The 20,099-nt window shown below is 40.5% G+C and overlaps 1 protein-coding gene across 2 annotated transcripts in view; it reads right to left on the minus strand.

Annotated features, from left to right (window-relative positions):
- The window catches only part of LOC140493595 (uncharacterized), a 334,841-nt gene that overhangs the window by 105,974 nt on the left and 208,768 nt on the right, over positions 1 to 20,099 (minus strand). For both annotated transcript variants that reach the window (XM_072592212.1, XM_072592213.1), the window contains exons 3-4: positions 2,920 to 3,379; positions 1,341 to 1,483 (exon numbers count right to left, since the gene is read on the minus strand). In XM_072592212.1, coding sequence (XP_072448313.1) covers positions 1,341 to 1,483; positions 2,920 to 3,379 — 603 coding nt within the window. The remainder of the gene's footprint in view (positions 1 to 1,340; positions 1,484 to 2,919; positions 3,380 to 20,099) is intronic.

Below are 20,099 nucleotides of genomic sequence, written 5' to 3' on the forward strand. Positions count from 1 at the left end.
ACTGAAGGACATATACTTCTGTAGCATGTGCCAGAAAACCTGGTACTTTGCACAAGTGAATCATTGAACAAACTTGACCATCTATTCAACAATTTTGTTCTGTATTTTAAAATTCTGGATCAAAAAGCATTAGCCAACTGATGTATCAGAGTCACTTAGAACATGCTAGGAGAAAGTGAGGACTGCAGATGCTGGAGACCAGAGTCGAGAGTATGATGCTGGAAAAGGCAGGATCTGAGGAGCAGGAGAATAGACGTTTTGGGTATAAGCTCTTCATTAGAAGGTTTTCTGATGAAGGGACTATGCCTAAAACACCAATTCTCCTGCTCTTCCGATGTTGCCTGGTCTGCTATGCTTTTCCAGCACCACACATGACTCATTCAGAGCATACACATCAGTCACAGGTAAATAATTAGCATATTATAAAGCAAGATGGAGTCAGGCTCAGGAATATGCACAAAAAATGTTTTGTTAAAAGTAATGGTGGAGTTATGTCTCACAGTTGGTAGGCAGTATGCCTTAAAAAGACATTCTCATGTTATCATCATGATATCATAACCTATGACCTGATTTAAAGGTCTCAGATTTCATCTGCATTGAGGATACTTGAAGCATGTCATCCTGATGGAAGCACGCTCCTCTTTGTAACTGAATAGCTTCATATTAACCTGGATACACAAGGACCTATGTCTGTAACATTTGTCTGGCACTATGTCAAATGTTTATTGAATCTTTCAAAATGTCTAGTTCTTATGTTACGGAAACTAATATAAGCATCGCTGCATCAGGCGCACAAGCAGGGCTGAAGGCAAAGCCCATACCACAGTGGAAGTTAAATAAATTCACGGCTGAACAGATCAGCCTAATTTTTCTTTGAGTCAGGTACATTTCAGCACTCCTCTTCCTTCAAACTGAGGAGATTATCCCAGTTAAAAATGAAAAATCATGCTTTATTACCTTTATAAGGCAAGAGGGCAATTAACTGATTCAAGTGGACGCAAACTAGGTCAAAATAACTAATTACATCTAATTTTGGAGCCTTGCTTATTCCCACAGTGTAGTCAAGTTAGAAAGCTAATAGAGTGTAAAATTTCTCATAAGAAATTAAACAAGACTCAAAGATATACTGATCACTGATGGAAAATGAACTTTTGCTAATAGGTTGTCTAACTTTGTACTTCTAACTCGAGTAAGTACCAACAGAACAAACTGACTTTCAAATCTGTATCGCAGTGGAAAATGTTTGATTGGGTAAATAAGCAGAAAGGATGGAAACAGAACTAAACAAGATATTGCAATAAGATATTTCTCACAATGTGCTTTTTCTTGCAGAACTGTACCTCAGCATTGTCTTGGTGGCTCTGTAGCCATGGTATGAAGCCATTTTGTCTTGTATCATGTCATTATTTTCCTCCTCATAACAGCTATGCTCAGTCCATGCCATGGTCGTGTGGGACATCTTCATCTCATTATCTTTTGGTCTCTGAGTGACAAACAACAGAGTATAGTTTGTGAATTTAAATTCAAAACAGTGTTATGATTTTGTGAAGTGAGGGAATAAATTCTTCCAGTCATTGGGCTGAGGACAATTAGTACTAGGTCTGTAAAAGCCCCAATTATTCAGTCTCCGACATCAGAATGTAACACTAGATTGTATCAAGTATTTTTGTATAAATTCAGGTTTAACGGTACTCTCAGTGCAACACCCTTGACAGCATTGATATGACAGATCCCACTTCTACACCAGCCAAATGGCATTGTTGAGTGAGACAAGTAATGAATGCCAAATTGTGGATTTGACAATTGACTTTTAGCCAATGGAGTTTAGACTAACATTTTCCAATCTCTGTTCTCTTTGACTATTAAAGCTTGCAGTGATAAAGATTTTCAGGTAAGCTTCTTGTGGTGTTTTCGATGTCAACTTCAATATAAGTGTATATAAATCAATTCTTCTTTCAGTATTCTGTGCTGGATTCAGTTGATGTCTTTGAAGTGACAAGACCATGTGTTGATCTGATTTGCCTAGATCAGTGGTTCTCAAACTTTTCACCTATGGATCATGTGGGTGGGGAAAGACCCATGGGGCATCTGCATGTTCAAAAGTGGCCCCTCTCACTTGCCATTGCAAAAGTCCTTATCAAAATGATGGGAAGAATGGTAATGATTGAGGAGACACCAATGAGGTAATAGCTGGTTTCAAAGGGGAGGTTCAATTTCACAAATGGCAGAAAGTCCAGCTCGTTTTTCTTGCTTTCAGTCTCAAGTGTTCAAAATCTGATCCTGCAGCCATATGTTGCAATACTATCATGAAACAACATATTATTTCTTGCGCTTGTAACAATTTGTGCCATGCACAAATTGCGACAGCTCAGGTGAGGGATCTGGGCTTTTCTCTCACACGGCTTCGGCAGTGGCTTTGTGACTTTTGACTTTATATTTTGGACCAATCACAGGTCCCTTGGAAGAATTTTGTGGACGACCTATGATTCATGCACCACAAAAAGGAACTGAGTAAGTGCAGGAAGAGAAGTTAATTTGCATCATTATGGGGAAAAGGTGGTATCATGGGAGTGGTTGAGCTCGTCTGAAAGATAGATAGCATGGGCAAGACTGGGCAAACTGGCTCTTTTTGTGCTGTCGTCATTCTGTGGTGGTAGGCAAGGCCTGATTACAGTTGTTACTGTGTAAAATACTAAGAATTCATATTTAGCTGTACACAGGGGCACATTCTGAAGATCTCAAGCAGTTTTACACTTACACCTGCATGATATGCTACTCAACAACTATAAGGAAATATATAGGCAGTATGGGGCAAGTCCTGAATGCATGACATTCAAATACTTATTGGATTGCTCAATACGACAGTATCCAAGAGATAAAGATGACCAAAGCCATTTTAAAATAAGTCTCATTATTTACCTTCTCAACTTCTAATTTTCGTCTCTCTTTTTGCATGCTGTCCAGGTTCAGTCGCTCCTTCTCTTCTCTCGCATATTTAGATCGTTCTTTCTCATCAAGGTATTTCTGAGCTCTTTCCATCTCCTCCATCTCTCGTTGCTGTCTTTCACGAGATCTCCGCTGACGATTTTCCTCCTCTTCCTCTTGTTCTCTTTGTTGCCTTTGGTGCATCTTTCTTTCCTCCTCCTCAATCTGCCACATTTTCAGTTTACAAACACTCGGCCCCTCTTGATCCTCCAGTCCCTTTCTGTCCCTCAGAGCATAAGCGCGATCTGTTTGTGATTCATCAACATGGTCTTTCTCTATCTGGCTCAGCTCCTCTCTGCGTTTCTGCCGACGCTCCTCTCGCCTCTGAGTCCAATCACTGAAGCCCTCATCCTCATCCAGGGCAGAATTGGTTGATTTGTAGTTGAAGTTGTACCTTGGAAAAAAAAATCAAAACAAGCCAATTACTAAACATTGTTTATTAGTAATGCTTATTGGTTCCAATCAGCCTGATCATTACCAGACTCCATTAACACATCATTCTTCATTTGTGACTGTGGTCTTTGCCAGAGTATTTGAATGTGGGAGGCAGGACATAGTTGAGTTTTATCATCTCACTTGATACATAGATATGCGCAAGAGGCAGGCAGTGGTAAAATAACTGAATAGAAAACCAAGACCCCAGGCTAACGTTTGGGGACATGGGTTTGAATACCACCATGCAGCAGATGGTGAAATTTGAATTGAGTCAAAATATCTGGAATACAATGCTGGTTTAAATCTGAATAATGTAACCCCTGTCAATTGTTGTAAAATCCCATCTGATTAACTCAGTCTTTTAGGTAAGGAAATCTGCCATTTTTACCTAATCTTGCCTACATGCGACTTCACATCTACAGTAATGGAATTAATGCAATTACTCCCTGGGTAATTAGCGACGGGCAACAAATGCTGATCTAGTCAGCAAGCTCATATCCCAAGAATAAAACAGAAAGAATTTCCAGCGGTTAGTGTGTAACCGCATCAATGACTGATTTTTCCTAATGTGTACACCTCAGTACAAAGCTATACGGTCAACATCTGGAAGGGTTTCACTAATTAGTTGCCATGGACTCAATGCCACAACCACACAGAGATCCTGGAAAGAAGGCACTTACAAGGCAGCATTTTCAGGAACTTTATGGTAGTTTCTCTGAAGTTATGGTGAATGAGCAGGATGACTCTGGCAGAAAACATTCCCAATCAAATCATGGAGTGGATACATTACAGAAGGAAGTCATTTAGCCCATTGTCAGTACAGATCATTTAAGGAGAACTCACTTAGTGCCAATCTGCTGCCTGATTCAATTAGCCCTGCAAATAATCTAATTCCATTTCAAAGCTGCACTTAGCCCTGCAACACATTTCGGCAATCCATTCCAAACCTTAACCACTTGCTGTGTGGAAAAGGTTGTTGTAATGTTGCCATTCTTTCTGTTGCTAATTAATTTAAATGTGTGCCGTCTGGTTCTCAATCCTTCTACCAGTGGAATATTTTCTCCCCTTTACTTTATTCAAACTCTTCTTAAAGTTGAATATCTTGATCAAATTTCTTCTGAATATAGGACTGTTCTCCTTGGAGCACACAAACTCCTCAGTAATTTTAAATAACTGAAGATCCCCATCCCTGGTAACAATTTTGTTAATCTTTTTTACTCTCCCCCTCATCTTCATATGCTTCCCAAAGTTTAGTACCCTGAACTGAGATCCAGTCCTCCAACTGAGACAGAACCGTGGTTGTTTCATCCATTGTGAACATAACCTCCTTACTTTTGTACTCAAACAATGCAATAATCAATACATTCAAGGATGCCTTTTTTTTAAAACCATGCTCTCAACTACTGGACCCCTGCTTAAAACTTGCACATTTTACTTTGTACTGTCTCTCTTCATTCTTCCTACCAAAATTAATCAATTTGCATTTCTCTACATTAAATTTTATCTATCACTTATCTGCCCACACTGCCCACAATCAGTGGAATCTTACAAAGGGACCTGAGTAATCTGGGTTGTGATGAGATTTGCAGCAGAATCAGGAGACAGGCCAAACATAATATCAGCAGCATCCTGCTGCATCTTCCGTGCATTTAGAGCATGTTTAGATTACATTACAGTGTGGAAACACGCCCTTCAGCCCAACAAGTCCACACCGACCCACCGAAGCGCAACCCACCCATACCCTACATTTACCCCTTACCTAACACTACGGGCAATTTAACATGGCCAATTCACCTGACCTGCACATCTTTGGACTGTGGGAGGAAACGGAGCACCCGGTTTCTGCCCAAAAGCAAGTTTATTGATTGTTAAATGCCTTATTAATGACCCAACTCGATTCATTTCATATTCAGTTTCCTCACTTAATAAATGCTCCAAACCAGCAAGACGCCAGGAACTTGCGATGTGGATGTCACAGCAGATACCTGTTGACATCAACTCACTGTTTGCTCCAAAAGGACCTCCCTGTTGAACATGGGGCACCAACATCTTTGGGAATGTTCTGCTGATACTGGCAATTGACATCATCCAGCATCTAAGGATCCTCATAGCACAATTCTGAACCACTTACAGGATGCTTTGGCACTTCAATGCTGCACCTCAGGCTGCCCAGAACTTTTATTATAATGCTGCAGCAACACTTTGCACTTAGGAGACTGGGATAGTAGCAAAGTGCTTCATTATAATTACTCTGTAATGCTGGTACTATACTGTAAATCGTTCCTAAAACACAGAATATAAAGTACTTTTTTTTGCACCATTAACGATAGTACTGGATCTGACATACAATGTCTCATGCTACACATAGGATATTGGAAAAAACAATGAAATTTAGATATTGCATTATTTAAATGGTCATCAGTATTCAGCTTCTATTGTAACCAATATCTTTGTTCTCCTACATATTATGCTGCAATTGTATTACACTGAACTACTTGATCCCAGTAATGTTCCAGAACAGTACTCGAGTACAACAGGAGGTTAGCTATCTTATTCAAATATCATATTGTGGTAGTTCTGTTTATACAGTTGTGTGAAGATTAATCAAAGTACCAAAACCCCACCCATTCATATTAAATAATGCAACACAGCCCTTTCAATATCATCCACCTCCACTCAAATTTAAGGAAATGCAAATTGAAGACAATGTGATAGAATTAAATTGAATTTTATTGAAAAGTATTCCAATGCCAAATCATATTTTTTGAAATCTCGGACAATGTTGTACATTTTAAAAGGGCTTTTGATAAGACTGTTTTGTTGAAAGGAATTTTGATTTCTTGCACATACTATCATACGCGATTATGCAGCATGCATATAGATTTTCTTCAGTATTTCGAACATAAATTATTTAGAGTATAAAAGGCAGAGGAGTGCATGTAAATCCTAGAGCAATGATAATCAGATACGGGATGGTCATGATGATGGTCGAGAACCCCGAAGTACTATGGACATTTACACCGCTTAATTCCAAAATGTACCTTTTACAAAGCAAGGACTGCTATAGGCGGAGGGAGACAGAGACAGAAAACAAAATAGTACACTTCATTAGCCCCACAACCACACATGTTCATCCCCTTCACCACCAATGCACATTAGCAGCATCATGTACCAGCTACAAGACGTGGTGCAGAAATTCAACAAGACTCTTTACACAACACCTTGCAAGCCTACAACCATTTGCCATTTACTACCTTCTTCAAGTTCTCCTTCATGCCACTGTCCATGCTGACTTGGAGATATACTGCCATTCCTTCAATGTCACAGAGTCAAAATCCTGGAATTCCCTCTCAAACTGAACTGTGGGTGTTGCTACACCAAACAGACTGCTATGGAGGCAGCTCATCACCACCTTCCCAACGGCAATCACGGATGGCAACAAATGCTGTCCTAGCTAATGAAGCATCCCTTGAATGTATATAACAAAGTACTGTGCCTGTTTCAAATACTGTATGCGCTGCAAAGTTGTGTAGGATGCATTATAGTGCAATGCCACAATATGGGCAAGCTCTCTAGTCTGCATTGTAGGAATCCTTGAAACCCCAGTAACTCAGGTGTCAACCTGATTACACTGATGGAATGGCTGAGATTTGCAAATAAAACGTCCTGCCAACAGCCTGGGCACCTGAGAAAAACTTGCACGATCCTGCTTTAGAGTCTGGAGGCACTATTATTGGTGACCCTTCATAGTCACTAGGATGCCAGCACTCTTCGCAGCAACATGCGTGGAATGATGGCCTGACCGTGAGACAAGACAGTCACTACTGCAAACCCCTGATTTATTTTGTTTTAACTATTGTGGTCCATGGTGAGGGCGATGAGCTGGATGTTGCTTCCAAGATATTGAAGGCTATGGTGACTTTCAGTGTGGAGATGCAGATGTTGAACAAGGTTATGGTTGAACAAGTTTATTTGAAATCTCAAGATTTTGGAGCGCTGCCCCTTCATCAGGTAAGGGAGAAGCAGTGCTCTGACAGCTTGTGATTTCAAATAAACCTATTGGACTATAATCTGGTGTTGTGAGACTTCTGACTTTCACAGTGACTGACTACAGCAGATAGTGCAAGAAAAAAAGGTTCCACAAGTCTGTGATAGCCCACCAGGTAACCTGCACTGGCCTTCATAGAAGCACAGGGAAATTCAGGGTTGAGATTGTGGTCCTGGAAAAGTACAGGAGGTTAGGCAGCATCCGAGAAGCAGGAGAATTGACGTTTCAGGTATAAGGTATGCCCAAAACATCGATTCTCCTGCTCCTCGGATGCTGCCTGATCTGTTGCGCTTTTCCAGCGGCACACTCTTGAATCTGATCTCCAGCATCTGCAGTGCTCACTTTCTCCACAGAGAAATGGAATCTTGGCCTTTAGGAGCTTTGTACTTAGTATGGCCTCCACACTGCCTACTCTTCCAATGTCTCCTATTACGCAGCTGCAGCTATTTGTTGAGAACTCTGCTACTTATTTTGCTTCACCTTTCTCCATCAAAATATAACCATTAATAATGATAAGCAGCTACAGCTGACTGAAACCATGCACAAGATAGCAAAAGGAAGTAATCTGGAATATCTCTAATAACTACTCAGTAACATTCAAACTACAGTAATGCCAGGCAACCGCCATCTCTAATGAAAATTCTAACTGCCTCCCTTGGACATTCACTAGAAATACCAGTATTTTGTTCATTATCTTTTATATCCTTGAGGTCACCATTGATGAGAAACCTAAGTGGACCAGCCACATAAATACCATGGCCAAAAGAGTGGGTCAATGATAGCTCACCTCCCAACTGTCCACCATGTACAAAGGTTAAGTTAGGACTGGAATAGTAGTCTATCTATTTTATACCATCCAAGACAAAGCAACATACTTCATCCACCAAATGGAGCAACTTAAATGTTCACTCCCCATTTTAGTATTGTTTATTGAGATTTGGGGGGCATAGGAATTCTAAGCTATCATGTGGGTTTGTCGGTGTGTTTGGAGTATACAATTAGCTTTAAAAAGAAACCCCCATAATTCTAAGGAAGAGGAAGTTACCCAGAGTACTTAGGGAATCTCCCAGCAGGTTTAAGAGGGGAATTTTCCAAGTCTATGCTGAGAAGCCATTTCAGAAAAAAGGTCTGTATCAAGCACTGAGAAATCTTTTGATGGAATAATGTGTTAAGTAGTATTCCTATGGAAAGGAATTTATTGGAATGAAATTATCTTTGAATAGCAACTTATTAACAGTCCAAGACAGATTGCTGGGGATACGATCAGTGGAAAAGAAGTGAAAGTAAGATTTTAAGTTTGAAACAAATGAAAAGCAATTGAAACCATGTCAGGGAATACTCAAGTACTGGAAGGAAACAAAGTCAGGAGCATCATCATAGTAACATTTAATTGATAAAATTTCAAGCCATCTGCTTGAACTAATCACTTTCAGCCTGAATTAATACAAACAGTCTCTCTTTCTCTCCCCATGAAAATGAACTGGGCTGGGTTCTGCTAGAAATACAGCATTGGATGCTCTCAACAGCATCAATGCTGTACCAAGATGTACTGATGCAGTGACATAACTGTTGCTTCTGTTCAGTCTATAAAGAATGGGTCGGTCAGTTCTAAGGTGTGCTTAAAAAAAACTTTGAATCTGTGTTTCCCCCTCTTTGTAAATAAACTTGTTTTGTTTTAGTATTAAAATACTGCATGGGAAAGGTTTAGTAAGATCACTTCCACCAAATTGTTTTTTAAATTTATGATCTATCCAGCCAGGTTCCTGTTGGCAATCTGATTTGTCTGATACTAACATCAGTGGACATTTCCCATTAACATATGTTGTCATTAGGTCCAATTTATCTATTAGTGCTGGTCTCAACAAATTATGGCTTCAGTGGCTCAGAGAATGTTTATAGGTGGTTGAGCACTGACCAAGATGGCTGTAAATTTGGGTCAAAGTAGCATTAGGGTCATTGACTGAGCCATAGAGCTCCGATTTACATTTACTCGTGATGTTTAGTTCCACGTTTATTTGCATCTCCGCTTCCTAAAGATTGTTAATATGGTGGCCTATGGGAATGAACATGCAGTAAGTCAACACACTATTTTATCCTTTCTCATGGTAAGACAGGATTGAAATTTTCCTGAGAGATTTCATAGTTAAACCAATGGTACGTTTTTAGGATTTTTTGATAACGGAGTTCTGCTTCATAGAGCATTCTCTACAAAAAGTTATATTTAAGCATTACATTTTTAAAAAAAAGTGTAATCCCACAAGCTTGTACTTGGAAAAAATACGTAAAATGATAAGGTTCTCAAATTGCTTATAACTTTCTTTGATATAGAGCTGAAAGTTACCTAACTGAAAAGAGGCCAGTGAAGGAAAAGGCCCAGTGAGGGTTCAGCCTGTCATTTGGGAGGAAGTGTCTCCCTCTCGAGCTGCTAGCCAATGTAAACTGATACGCAGCTCCAAGCAGAGCTTGGTATGGGGTCTGCTGAGACTGCAGGCAAACCACAAGGTGACAGCCATGGATCCTGGAGTGAGGCAAGTCAGAAGGTACTTGGGCAAGGTGGGTTTGCCCACAACAGAGAGGGAGGTTCTGGGGATGGTTTTTAAGTAGAGGAGGAAAGGAAAAAGGGGACTGTCTCCTTGGGTGTGGAGAGGAGGCAATGAACAGCAAAGGGCACCCTCCATTTCCATCATAATGAACTTTTAAAAAAATAAAGAATAGATTGCTCACTCTCACCCACTTCTCTATGCTCACCATTTTATGGCACAGGTAGGGTAATACTGGGGTCAATATAGCTTCGAACAAACTTGACTGGCTCCTTATTATGTATTTCAGTATGGTAGATGGGTTACTGGTCTCTGTGCAAAACCACCCTCCACACTTAAACCTTGCATTTTAAAATAAAGTGTAATCCCATTAATTTGTATTTGAAATCATGTTGGGGATGTGATCAGGTTCTTTGTTCTTAAGCAGTGGTTTGATAGTTGCAATCTTCCAATCTGCAGAAATCTTGCCAGAGTCTAGTGAATTTTAGTCCATTTAATTTCTCCAGTACAATCTACATATGAAAACTTAATTCATTTAACTCCTCATTCTCCCGAACCACTTGGATCTCTAGTTCTGGGAGATTTCCTGTGTTCAACATGAATAGTCCAATCTGATCACAAGCGGGTACTAATATTTGGTGATTCTATTGTACAACACACTAGATCTGCAGGAGTCTAAGCCAGCATTGTATACATTGATGACTGCATTGGCGCCACCTCGTGCTCCCGTGAGGAGGTTGAGCAATTCATCAACTTCACCAACACATTCCACCCTGACCTTAAATTTACCTGGACTATCTCTGACACCTCGCTCCCCTTCCTGGACCTCTCCATCTCCATTAGTGACGACCGACTTGACACTGACATTTTTTACAAACCCACTGACTCCCATAGCTACCTGGATTACACCTCTTCCCACCCTATCTCTTGCAAAAATGCCATCCCGTATTCCCAATTTCTCCGCCTCCGCCGTATCTGTTCCCAGGAGGACCAGTTCCACCATAGGACACACCAGATGGCCTCCTTCTTTAGAGACCGCAATTTCCCTTCCCACGTGGTTAAAGATGCCCTCCAACGCATCTCGTCCACATCCCGCACCTCCGCCCTCAGACCCCACCCCTCCAACCGTAACAAGGACAGAACGCCCCTGGTGCTCACCTTCCACCCTACCAACCTTCGCATCAACCAAATCATCCATTGACATTTCCGCCACCTCCAAAAAGACCCCACCACCAGGGATATATTTCCCTCCCCACCCCTTTCCACCTTCCGCAAAGACCGTTCCCTCCGTGACTACTTGGTCAGGTCCACACCCCCCTACGACCCACCCTCCCATTCTGGCACTTTCCCCTGCCACCGCAGGAACTGTAAAACCTGTGCCCACACCTCCTCCCTCACCTCTATCCAAGGCCCTAAAGGAGCCTTCCACATCCATCAAAGTTTCACCTGCACATCCACCAATATCATTTATTGTATCCGTTGCTCCCGATGTGGTCTCCTCTACATTGGGGAGACTGGGCGCCTCCTAGCAGAGCGCTTTAGGGAACATCTCTGAGACACCCGCACCTATCAACCAAACCGCCCCGTGGCCCAACATTTCAACTCCCCCTCCCACTCTGCCGAGGACATGGAGGTCCTGGGCCTCCTTCACCGCCGCTCCCTCACCACCAGACGACTGGAGGAAGAACGCCTCATCTTCCGCCTCGGAACACTTCAACCCCAGGGCATCAATGTGGACTTCAACAGCTTCCTCATTTTCCCTTCCCCCACCTCATCCTAGTTTCAAACTTGCAGCTCAGTTACTAACTCCTTGACTTGTCCGACCTGCCTATCTTCTTTTCCACCTATTCACTCCACCCTCTCCTCCTTGACCTATCACCTTCATCTCCTCCCCCACTCACCCATTGTACTCTGTGCTCTCCCCACCCCCACCCTCCTCTAGCTTATCTCTCCATGCTTCAGGCTCACTGCCTTTATTCCTGATGAAGGGCTTTTGCCCGAAACGTTGATTTCGCTGCTCGTTGGATGCTGCCTGAACTGCTGTGCTCTTCCAGCACCACTAATCCATTGTATAAGATATACCCACTATTGAGAAAAATAAACAGCACTAAAACCCAATAAGTTTCTACGGCAGCATCATCACTGTAACAGGTTGCACAAGTCATCTCCCTCCTCTGTCATGTTTTCAAAACCTTCTACAAATTTGCAGAATAATTGCATGGGCAGGAAATTTTCCTGTTTTTATGATGTTCATTATGTACCACAACCAAAGGAAACTGTTCTCATGATCAGGATTGGGCAGAGATCCTAACAGAATTAACACTGCACTTTTACGGGAAGCCTCTGAAACAGCTCTTTGCAACAAAAAAAACCTCCTGTTTTTAATTAGGTCATAGAAATCTTGCCAGCGAGTGCTTGGCTTAGAAAAAAAGCAAACATTAATAGTGTGGTTTCCTCTTGTGTATAGTTTAATGTCCTTCAATGACTCCACGTACTGTAACATGAGTCCATCCTTTGCAGCCACTGTATGCTTTGTAAAAGCAAATCATTGAAACAAGATGTTTTGCTAATTCCTTGTGGAATTTTTTACACAGATTGGTTGGTTGTAACAATGCTTTGGCTGATGTCAATGTCAAGGATGAGAGGTTTTTGTAAATGAGATCATGTGATCTCACTGAAACATAGCTATCCTTGTGATTAAATTGTGAATTCAAGAGTTTGGTGAATAATCTGATACATCTGCCGTGCATCTTAATTACACAGTGGTTCACACAACAGTGCAGAAACAAAATTTATCAAGCGGTTATCCACATAAGGAGATAATTACAATGACAGCCTTCTTCTTGAGGAGATTTGTAGCTCAGGTTGAGGTTCTGGATTTAGGTTTGCTCGCTGAGCTGTAAGGTTCATTTTCAAATGTTTCGTCACCCTACTAGGTAAGATTTTCAGTGAACCTCCGGTCGAAGCATTACTGATGATTCCTGCTTTCTATTTATGTGTTTGGGTTTCTTTGGGTTGATGATGTCATTTCCTATGGTGATGTTATTTCCTGTTCTTTTTCTCAGGTGGTGGTAGATCGGGTCCAAGTCAATGTGTTTGTTGATAGAGTTCCGGTTGGAATGCCAATGCTTCGAGGAATTCTCGTGCGTGTCTCTATTTGGCTTGTCCTAGGAGGAATGTGTTGTCTCAGTTGAAGTGGTGTCCTTCCTCATCTGTATGTAAGGATAATGGTGAGAAAGGGTCATGACATTTTGTGGCTAGTTGATATTGACGTCCCATTGGCATCATGGCAGCCCACAAACTCACTAACACACTAAAACAGCAGATAATGAACTTGAAAGACCCTATACAGACAACAAGCAAAACTAAATGTCAATTACAAAATACCGTGGGACTGTAACAAGCACTACATTGGTCAAACAGGCTGAAATCTAGCCACCAGGATACATGAACACCAACTGGCCACAAAACGACATGAACACCTCTCACTAGTATTCTTACATTCAGAAGAGGAAGGACACCACTTCAACTGGGGCAACACATCCATCCTAGGACAAGCTAAACAGAAGCATGCACGAGAATTCCTAGAAGCATGGCATTCCAACTAGAACTTTATCAACAAACACATCGAGTAAGACCCCATCTACCACCCCCTGAGAGAAAGAACAGGGAGTGACATCACCATAGGAAATGACATCACCAACCCAAAGAAACCCAAACATATAAATAGAAAGCAGGAATCATCAGCAGTGCTTCGTCCGGAGGTGCACTGAAGATTTTGCCTAGTATGGTGACGAAACATCTGAAAATGAACCTTCCAGCTCAGCGAGTCTTCTTCAAGGTTGGTGGTGAACACCATTACTTTCCTGTAGACCACAAAATCCAGTCCAATGCAACTGATCTCAGAATCTGTGAGCAATTATTTTTATTACCAGAAAAAGGAAGATTGTACAGATGCATGGAAGGAAAGCCTGGGAGTATGGCTTGGGTAATTTGCTCCTTCAGCTAGCCAGTGCAAACAAATTAGGCCAAAAGTCAATATTCAGCAATTCTTTGTTTTTCCCAATTTCATAGTTGAGTTACTTGATCGAACCTGATTCTTTGAGAGACAGTTAGCCTCCAATATTATATCAAGTGGTAAATCCCGCATACAGTTTCTAGCAGAGTGTCAGTGGACGGCAGAAGAACTGACTGCAATTTCTACTTTGCACGACATGGTACTGAGGCCAATTTGGAGCACCCCATTTACTTCCTACCTGACGGATGCTGAATTAACTACTATCTGACACACCCCGACGATAATGTGATCTGGGCATTTCATCAACACGGTGAAATATTATTTCATCAGGAAACATTACCCAGGTATTCGATTTTTACCATTACTGCACTACTATCTATTTTACACTTGAAGTTCATGTTTTTAGTATCAGGATTGTATTAAATGTCAGTGTTTCTTTAAATGGATCAGAAATCTAAAAAACAAATTGTATTGTGACACAAAGTCTATGAAGTTCATTTTGAATTGCAAAGGGGAAAACTGCATAAATATGTTACCATATTTAATGAAATACTTCATTGATTGGACAGTGTTTCAGAGCTTTCAAAGTTTGTGCCAGGCACCACACAAATGAAATTATTTATTTTCATTATTAAATGAACCAGCACAATTTTGCTTCAAGACAGCATTTCATAGCGCTGAGTTTCAGGTTTTGGGATTCTATTCCGATTGCTGCACATATTCCATTTTCAACAATCTGCACCACCACCACACAGAACATCCAGTGTTGTTATTTATCAGAGGTTTGGTACAAGTGAGTGAAATTCCACTGCCCCCCAACTCTATTTTATTTGTGTAATATGCAAAACTATCATACTGTCCAATTGGAAACCTCCAAGTCTGTGGCTGAAAAAAAAGCCTTAATTCTTTCAATCCATGAACAGGATGCTATATTTCTTCCTGAGATGTCTTTGGCACAGAAACTAAATATCTTTGGAATTCTTCCAAGTGAGGAAAACTAAACCACGAAAGATCAGGAAAGCACATGCATAATGAGAAGGAAAAGCCTTGCATTGATATACCATCTTGTCACATCACTTAGAGCTTTATTTATAAATAACAGCTTTGGACACAGCAAGACTCTATTACGACACAAAAAACGTTTTAGAAGAAAAATTTAGCCTGAACACTAGAAAATCCACCTTCACATAGTACCATATGATTTAAGTTTGAACGAATTGGAACTGGTGGATTAATCACTGCAAATATTCATCAGTGTTTTGGTTTTACTCTCCTTGTATTTACTTTAAATAAATATCAAGTCACCAACCAATGCATAAGGAATGGATGAACACAAAAACATGTAGGTTCATTTATTAAGGATTTGAGAAGCTGGTAGCAGTATTTCATAACTGGAGAACTTGCCTGAGTTAGTAGCTTCCTCAGATCAAACTGAAACCAAACCTGAATCACATAATATTAATCATTTTCCCTCTAGGAATGTATATACACTTAAAGATGAACCATGGGTCTCTAATACATCATTGCCATTTCTGTCTTCAAATATCTGCCCAGATTTTGAAGCACAGTTTGAACTTTACTTTCCACTTTAAGGTGAGATTCCCCAACTTAGCCACGGAACTGAGCAACTGTGAACACTGGACATTGACAGGATCAGGCTCACTTATGGTGTCCTCCATCTGTTGGGATGCTGTTCATGACCAAACATAAACATTAGTCAGTTGGGCAAGCTTTACTGCACATGGTACTGTGTGTAAACAGAAATGAAATATTAGAGGCTTGCAAGAAAGGTACAGCAATAATCATGTGTGATTTTAACAAGCACATAGATTGGAAAGTCAAATTGGTAAGGGTAACCTGGAGGCAGAGTTCTTTGAATATATTAGAGATTGTTTCTTGGAGCAGTATGTTGTGGAACACTTCAGGAAGCAGGCTACTCTGGAATTTTATTGTAATGAGAGATTAATTGATGACATCATAGTTAAGGATCCTCTCGGGAGTAGTGACCATAGAATTCAAAATTCAGTTTGTGGGTGAGAAAGTGGAGTCCCACAGTAGTGTTCTGGAATTAAACAAAAGAAATTATATCAACATGAGGACAAATTTAGCCCAAGTAGATTGGGCAGGCAGGCTAAATGGTAAGGCAGCGGCAGATGTTTAAAGAGCTAGTCAATTTCTGACAACTAAAATATATCCCAGTGAGAAAGAAATATGGTAACGAGGGTAAAAAACATCCATGGCTAAACAAGGAGGTCAAGGGCAATATAAAATCAAAAACTAAGTCATATCATATTGCAAAGGCCATTGGCAGGATGAAAGTTTGGAAAACTGTCAAACGTACATTAAGGGATACTAATAAAAATTAATAAAAAGAGCTAAGATAAATTATGAAAGAAAACCAGCATAAAAAATATAGCAAAAGCTTCTATAGCTATATAAAGGGAAGAGTCACCAATGTGAATGTTGGTCCCTTGGAAGATGAAACTGAACAGCTAATAGTGGGGAATACTGAGATGGCAGAAATGCTGAATCAGTACTTTGCCTCAGTTTTCCTGGTAGAGAACAATAGTATCATTCCGGTTGGAACAGGCAAGTCAGAGGCAATAGGTTAGATAGAACTTAGAACAATCAACATCAATAGGGAAATGGTACTAAGCAAATTATTAGGATCGAGGACAAACAAGACCCTGGGCTTGATAGGGCCATCCTAGAGTATTAAAGGAAGGGACAATGGTGACAATAGATCCATTGGTTACAATATTCCAAACTTCCCTGCACACAGGAAAGATTTCATTGGATTGGAAAATGGCTCATCAAAAAGGGAGGGTATCAAAGTGTGGAAGATTACAGACCAGCTAGTTTAACAATTATTATTGGGAACGTGTTTGAATTAATTATCAAGGAAGTAATATCAGAACTTTGGGAAATTAAAAATCCCATCCATCAGAGTCAGCATGTTCTTATGAAGGGCAAGTCATGTTGGACCAACTTTTGAGAGTTCTTCAAAGAAGTAACAAGCAAAATGGATAATGGGGGATGCTTTAGATGTAATTAATTTGGACTTCTGGAGGGCATTTGATAAGGTGCCACACAAATGGGCCTGGATCATATGGGATTAGGGGTAATTTATTAGCCTGGATAGATGACTGGCCGATGGAAAAACGACAGAGTTGGGATAATAGGGTTTTTCTTCCTGAATGGCAAGATATAACTAATGGGGTGCCACAGGATTTGGTCCTTACACCCCAGCTATTTACAATCTATATTAATGACTTGGATACGGGCACAAGAGGCTCTGTAGCCAAATTAGTGGATGACACTAAAATAGGCAGGACAGTAAACTGCAATGAGGAAATAAAAACCTTACAAATGGATACAGATAAGCTAGGAGAGCGAGCCAATGTGTGGCAGATAGTGTTTAACATGAATAAGTGTGAGGTCATACATTTGGGTTGACAAAATGGGAAGACGATGTTTTATCTTAATGGGTAGAGTCTTCGGGGAGCTCTGATGCAGAGGGATCTAGGTACACTCATTCATGAGTCACATAAAACTACCCTAAAATGCAGGTACAGCAGATAATAAAGAAAGCAAATGGAACATTGGCTTTTATAGCTAAGGGAATAGAATATAAAAGGTAAGGAATATTGCTAAAACTATACAAGGTATTGGTGACTCTGCACCTAAAGTATTGTGCACAGTTTTAGTTCCCTTATTTGAGATAAGATTTAGTGGCAATGGTAGCAGTTCAGAGGAGGTTCATTAGGTTGAGCCCAGAATGAGGGGTTTGTCGTATGAAGAGAGATTGAACAGTTTAAGCCCATACTCTCTGGAATTTAGAAGAATGAGGGAGATCAAATTGAGGTATTCAAGATGACAAAAAGGTGTGGATAAAATAGATGTGGAGGGAATGCTTCCTCTTGTGGGGCATTCGAGGACGAGAGGTCATTGACTTAGGATAAGGGACAGCAAATTTAAAACATAGGTAAAAACGAGGTAAAAACAGTGACTGCAGATGCTGGAAACCAGATTAATTCCTGATGAAGGGCTTTTGCCCGAAACGTCGATTTTGAAGCTCCTTGGATGCTGCCTGAACTGCTGTGCTCTTCCAGCACCACTAATCCAGAAATTTAAAACATAGTCGAGGAGAAACGACTTTTCCCAAAGGGTTGTGAATCTGTGGAATTTGCTACCCCAAGGTGCAGTGGATGATAGGACAGTGAATTTATTTAACCAGGAGTTAGATAGACTTTTTAAACTGGTAATGGGGAGAAGGGATATGGAGAGAAGGCAAGAAAATGGGGTAAGGAGCATATCAGCCATGAACAAATGGCTGAGCGGACTCGATGGGCCAAATGGCTTAATTCTGCTCCTCTATCTAATGAACTTGTTAGTGAGAAAAGCAAGTGAAGGAGAACAAAAGTCACTTGGAAGATGAGGAAATGTTTGTTTCTTTTGCTTTAAACTAAATGAATACATTCCAGATGAATCAGTGTTGTCGAAGGACTTAGAAACCACATTATGAGCTCACACTAAGTTGCGTTTTATTTTGTTTCTCCCCTGTAATTGATTTAATTCAACTGATGTACATACTATTTACTACACTGCTGGCACACATTTTGGGAATACTAAAATAGAAGGAATGCACTGGGAATATGTTACCATTTGCAAGGAACACCTTCATTCTGGAACAATTTCTCAGAGGCAGCTGAAAACAAGCACATGAGCTAAAAGTTCAACAGCCTCCTAAAAAAAGGCACCAGGATCATAATGTGCAATTAGTCTGCATAGAGAATAAAAACTTGATGGTGCCTAATAACTCAAGTGATTCTGTCCTCTTCAGCATCCCTGATTCTAATCATTCCACAATAGGTGGACTTAGAGCTGCCTGGAGCCTAAGCTCTGGAACACTTTCCTTACTCTCTCCAGTTCTTTTTAATTATGGTGTGAAAATAGGAAGTGCAAGTGTCCAAAGGAATCTGGGTGTCTTTGTCCCGGAAGTACTAAAAGATAGCAGGCACATGAAACAAGCAATTAGGAAAGCAAGTGGTATGTTGGCATTCATTTTAAGCGGATTTCAGTATAAAAGATAACATGCATTAGTTATATGAACGCTTGGTGTGACTGACCTCAAACTATTGAGCACAGTTTCAATCACCTTGTCTAAAGGAGGATATATTTACCATGGAAGGAGTTCAATGGAGGCTCACCAGACTAATCCGTGGAATAGATTATTTCAGGATCAGAGATAGAGGAAACTTTATGCATCTCCTACAGCTTTGAAGAATAAGAGGTGAACTCATTGAAATGTTTTGGAGGCAAATACCATTAATAATCTGTGGGATTCAGGACTACATTGCACAATGCTAGTTAGGTTGACCCACCACTATAATATTGAGAGTTATCATGCACAACTTCCAGCACATTTTATATCTCTCCTGAAGATTTATTTCCTGTGTAGTCAATAGAAATGAAAAATAGGCTGCCAGTTCACTCAGTTGTTTTATGTTATCACACAAAGTTCATATTATTTCCCAATACCTGTGTCCATGATTTATCAGGGAGGCCCAATATCTACCTAAATTTTGACTAACGGACATCTTGCAAGTACTTCCATCAGCAAATGTTGCAATCGCTGTAAAAGATACCATAAGTAAAGGAGGCCCCAGTGAAATGGTTAACTGTTGTACATTCCAGACTATAGGCTAGCAATGGTCTGAACTGTGTGTGTGCAGCCACCCAGATAGAGAAAATCTTTGTAAGTAATGGCATTTGGCACTGAGAAGTGTTGGAATAATAGAAATTCTTAAACATTTCCTCAAGGGAAATATTCTTTGAACAGTAAGTGCCAACAAGCAGCCTGATTAATGCAGATTTCAGTCCAACAAAAATCCCCCAAAATATTCCTCCCTTCCTGTAACATGACTATAAACCCTCCACGCTTTCAGCAGCTACAACTCAATTGAGGCTAAAGGATTGAATTCAATTAGAAACCTACAATGAAAGAGACCAAAATTCACAGAACAGGACACCAACATAATCAAGACGTTTATCCAACTTCCCAACAAGACAG

The sequence above is a fragment of the Chiloscyllium punctatum genome, chromosome 22 (assembly GCF_047496795.1).
Source record: "Chiloscyllium punctatum isolate Juve2018m chromosome 22, sChiPun1.3, whole genome shotgun sequence".
Taxonomy (NCBI): domain Eukaryota; kingdom Metazoa; phylum Chordata; class Chondrichthyes; order Orectolobiformes; family Hemiscylliidae; genus Chiloscyllium; species Chiloscyllium punctatum.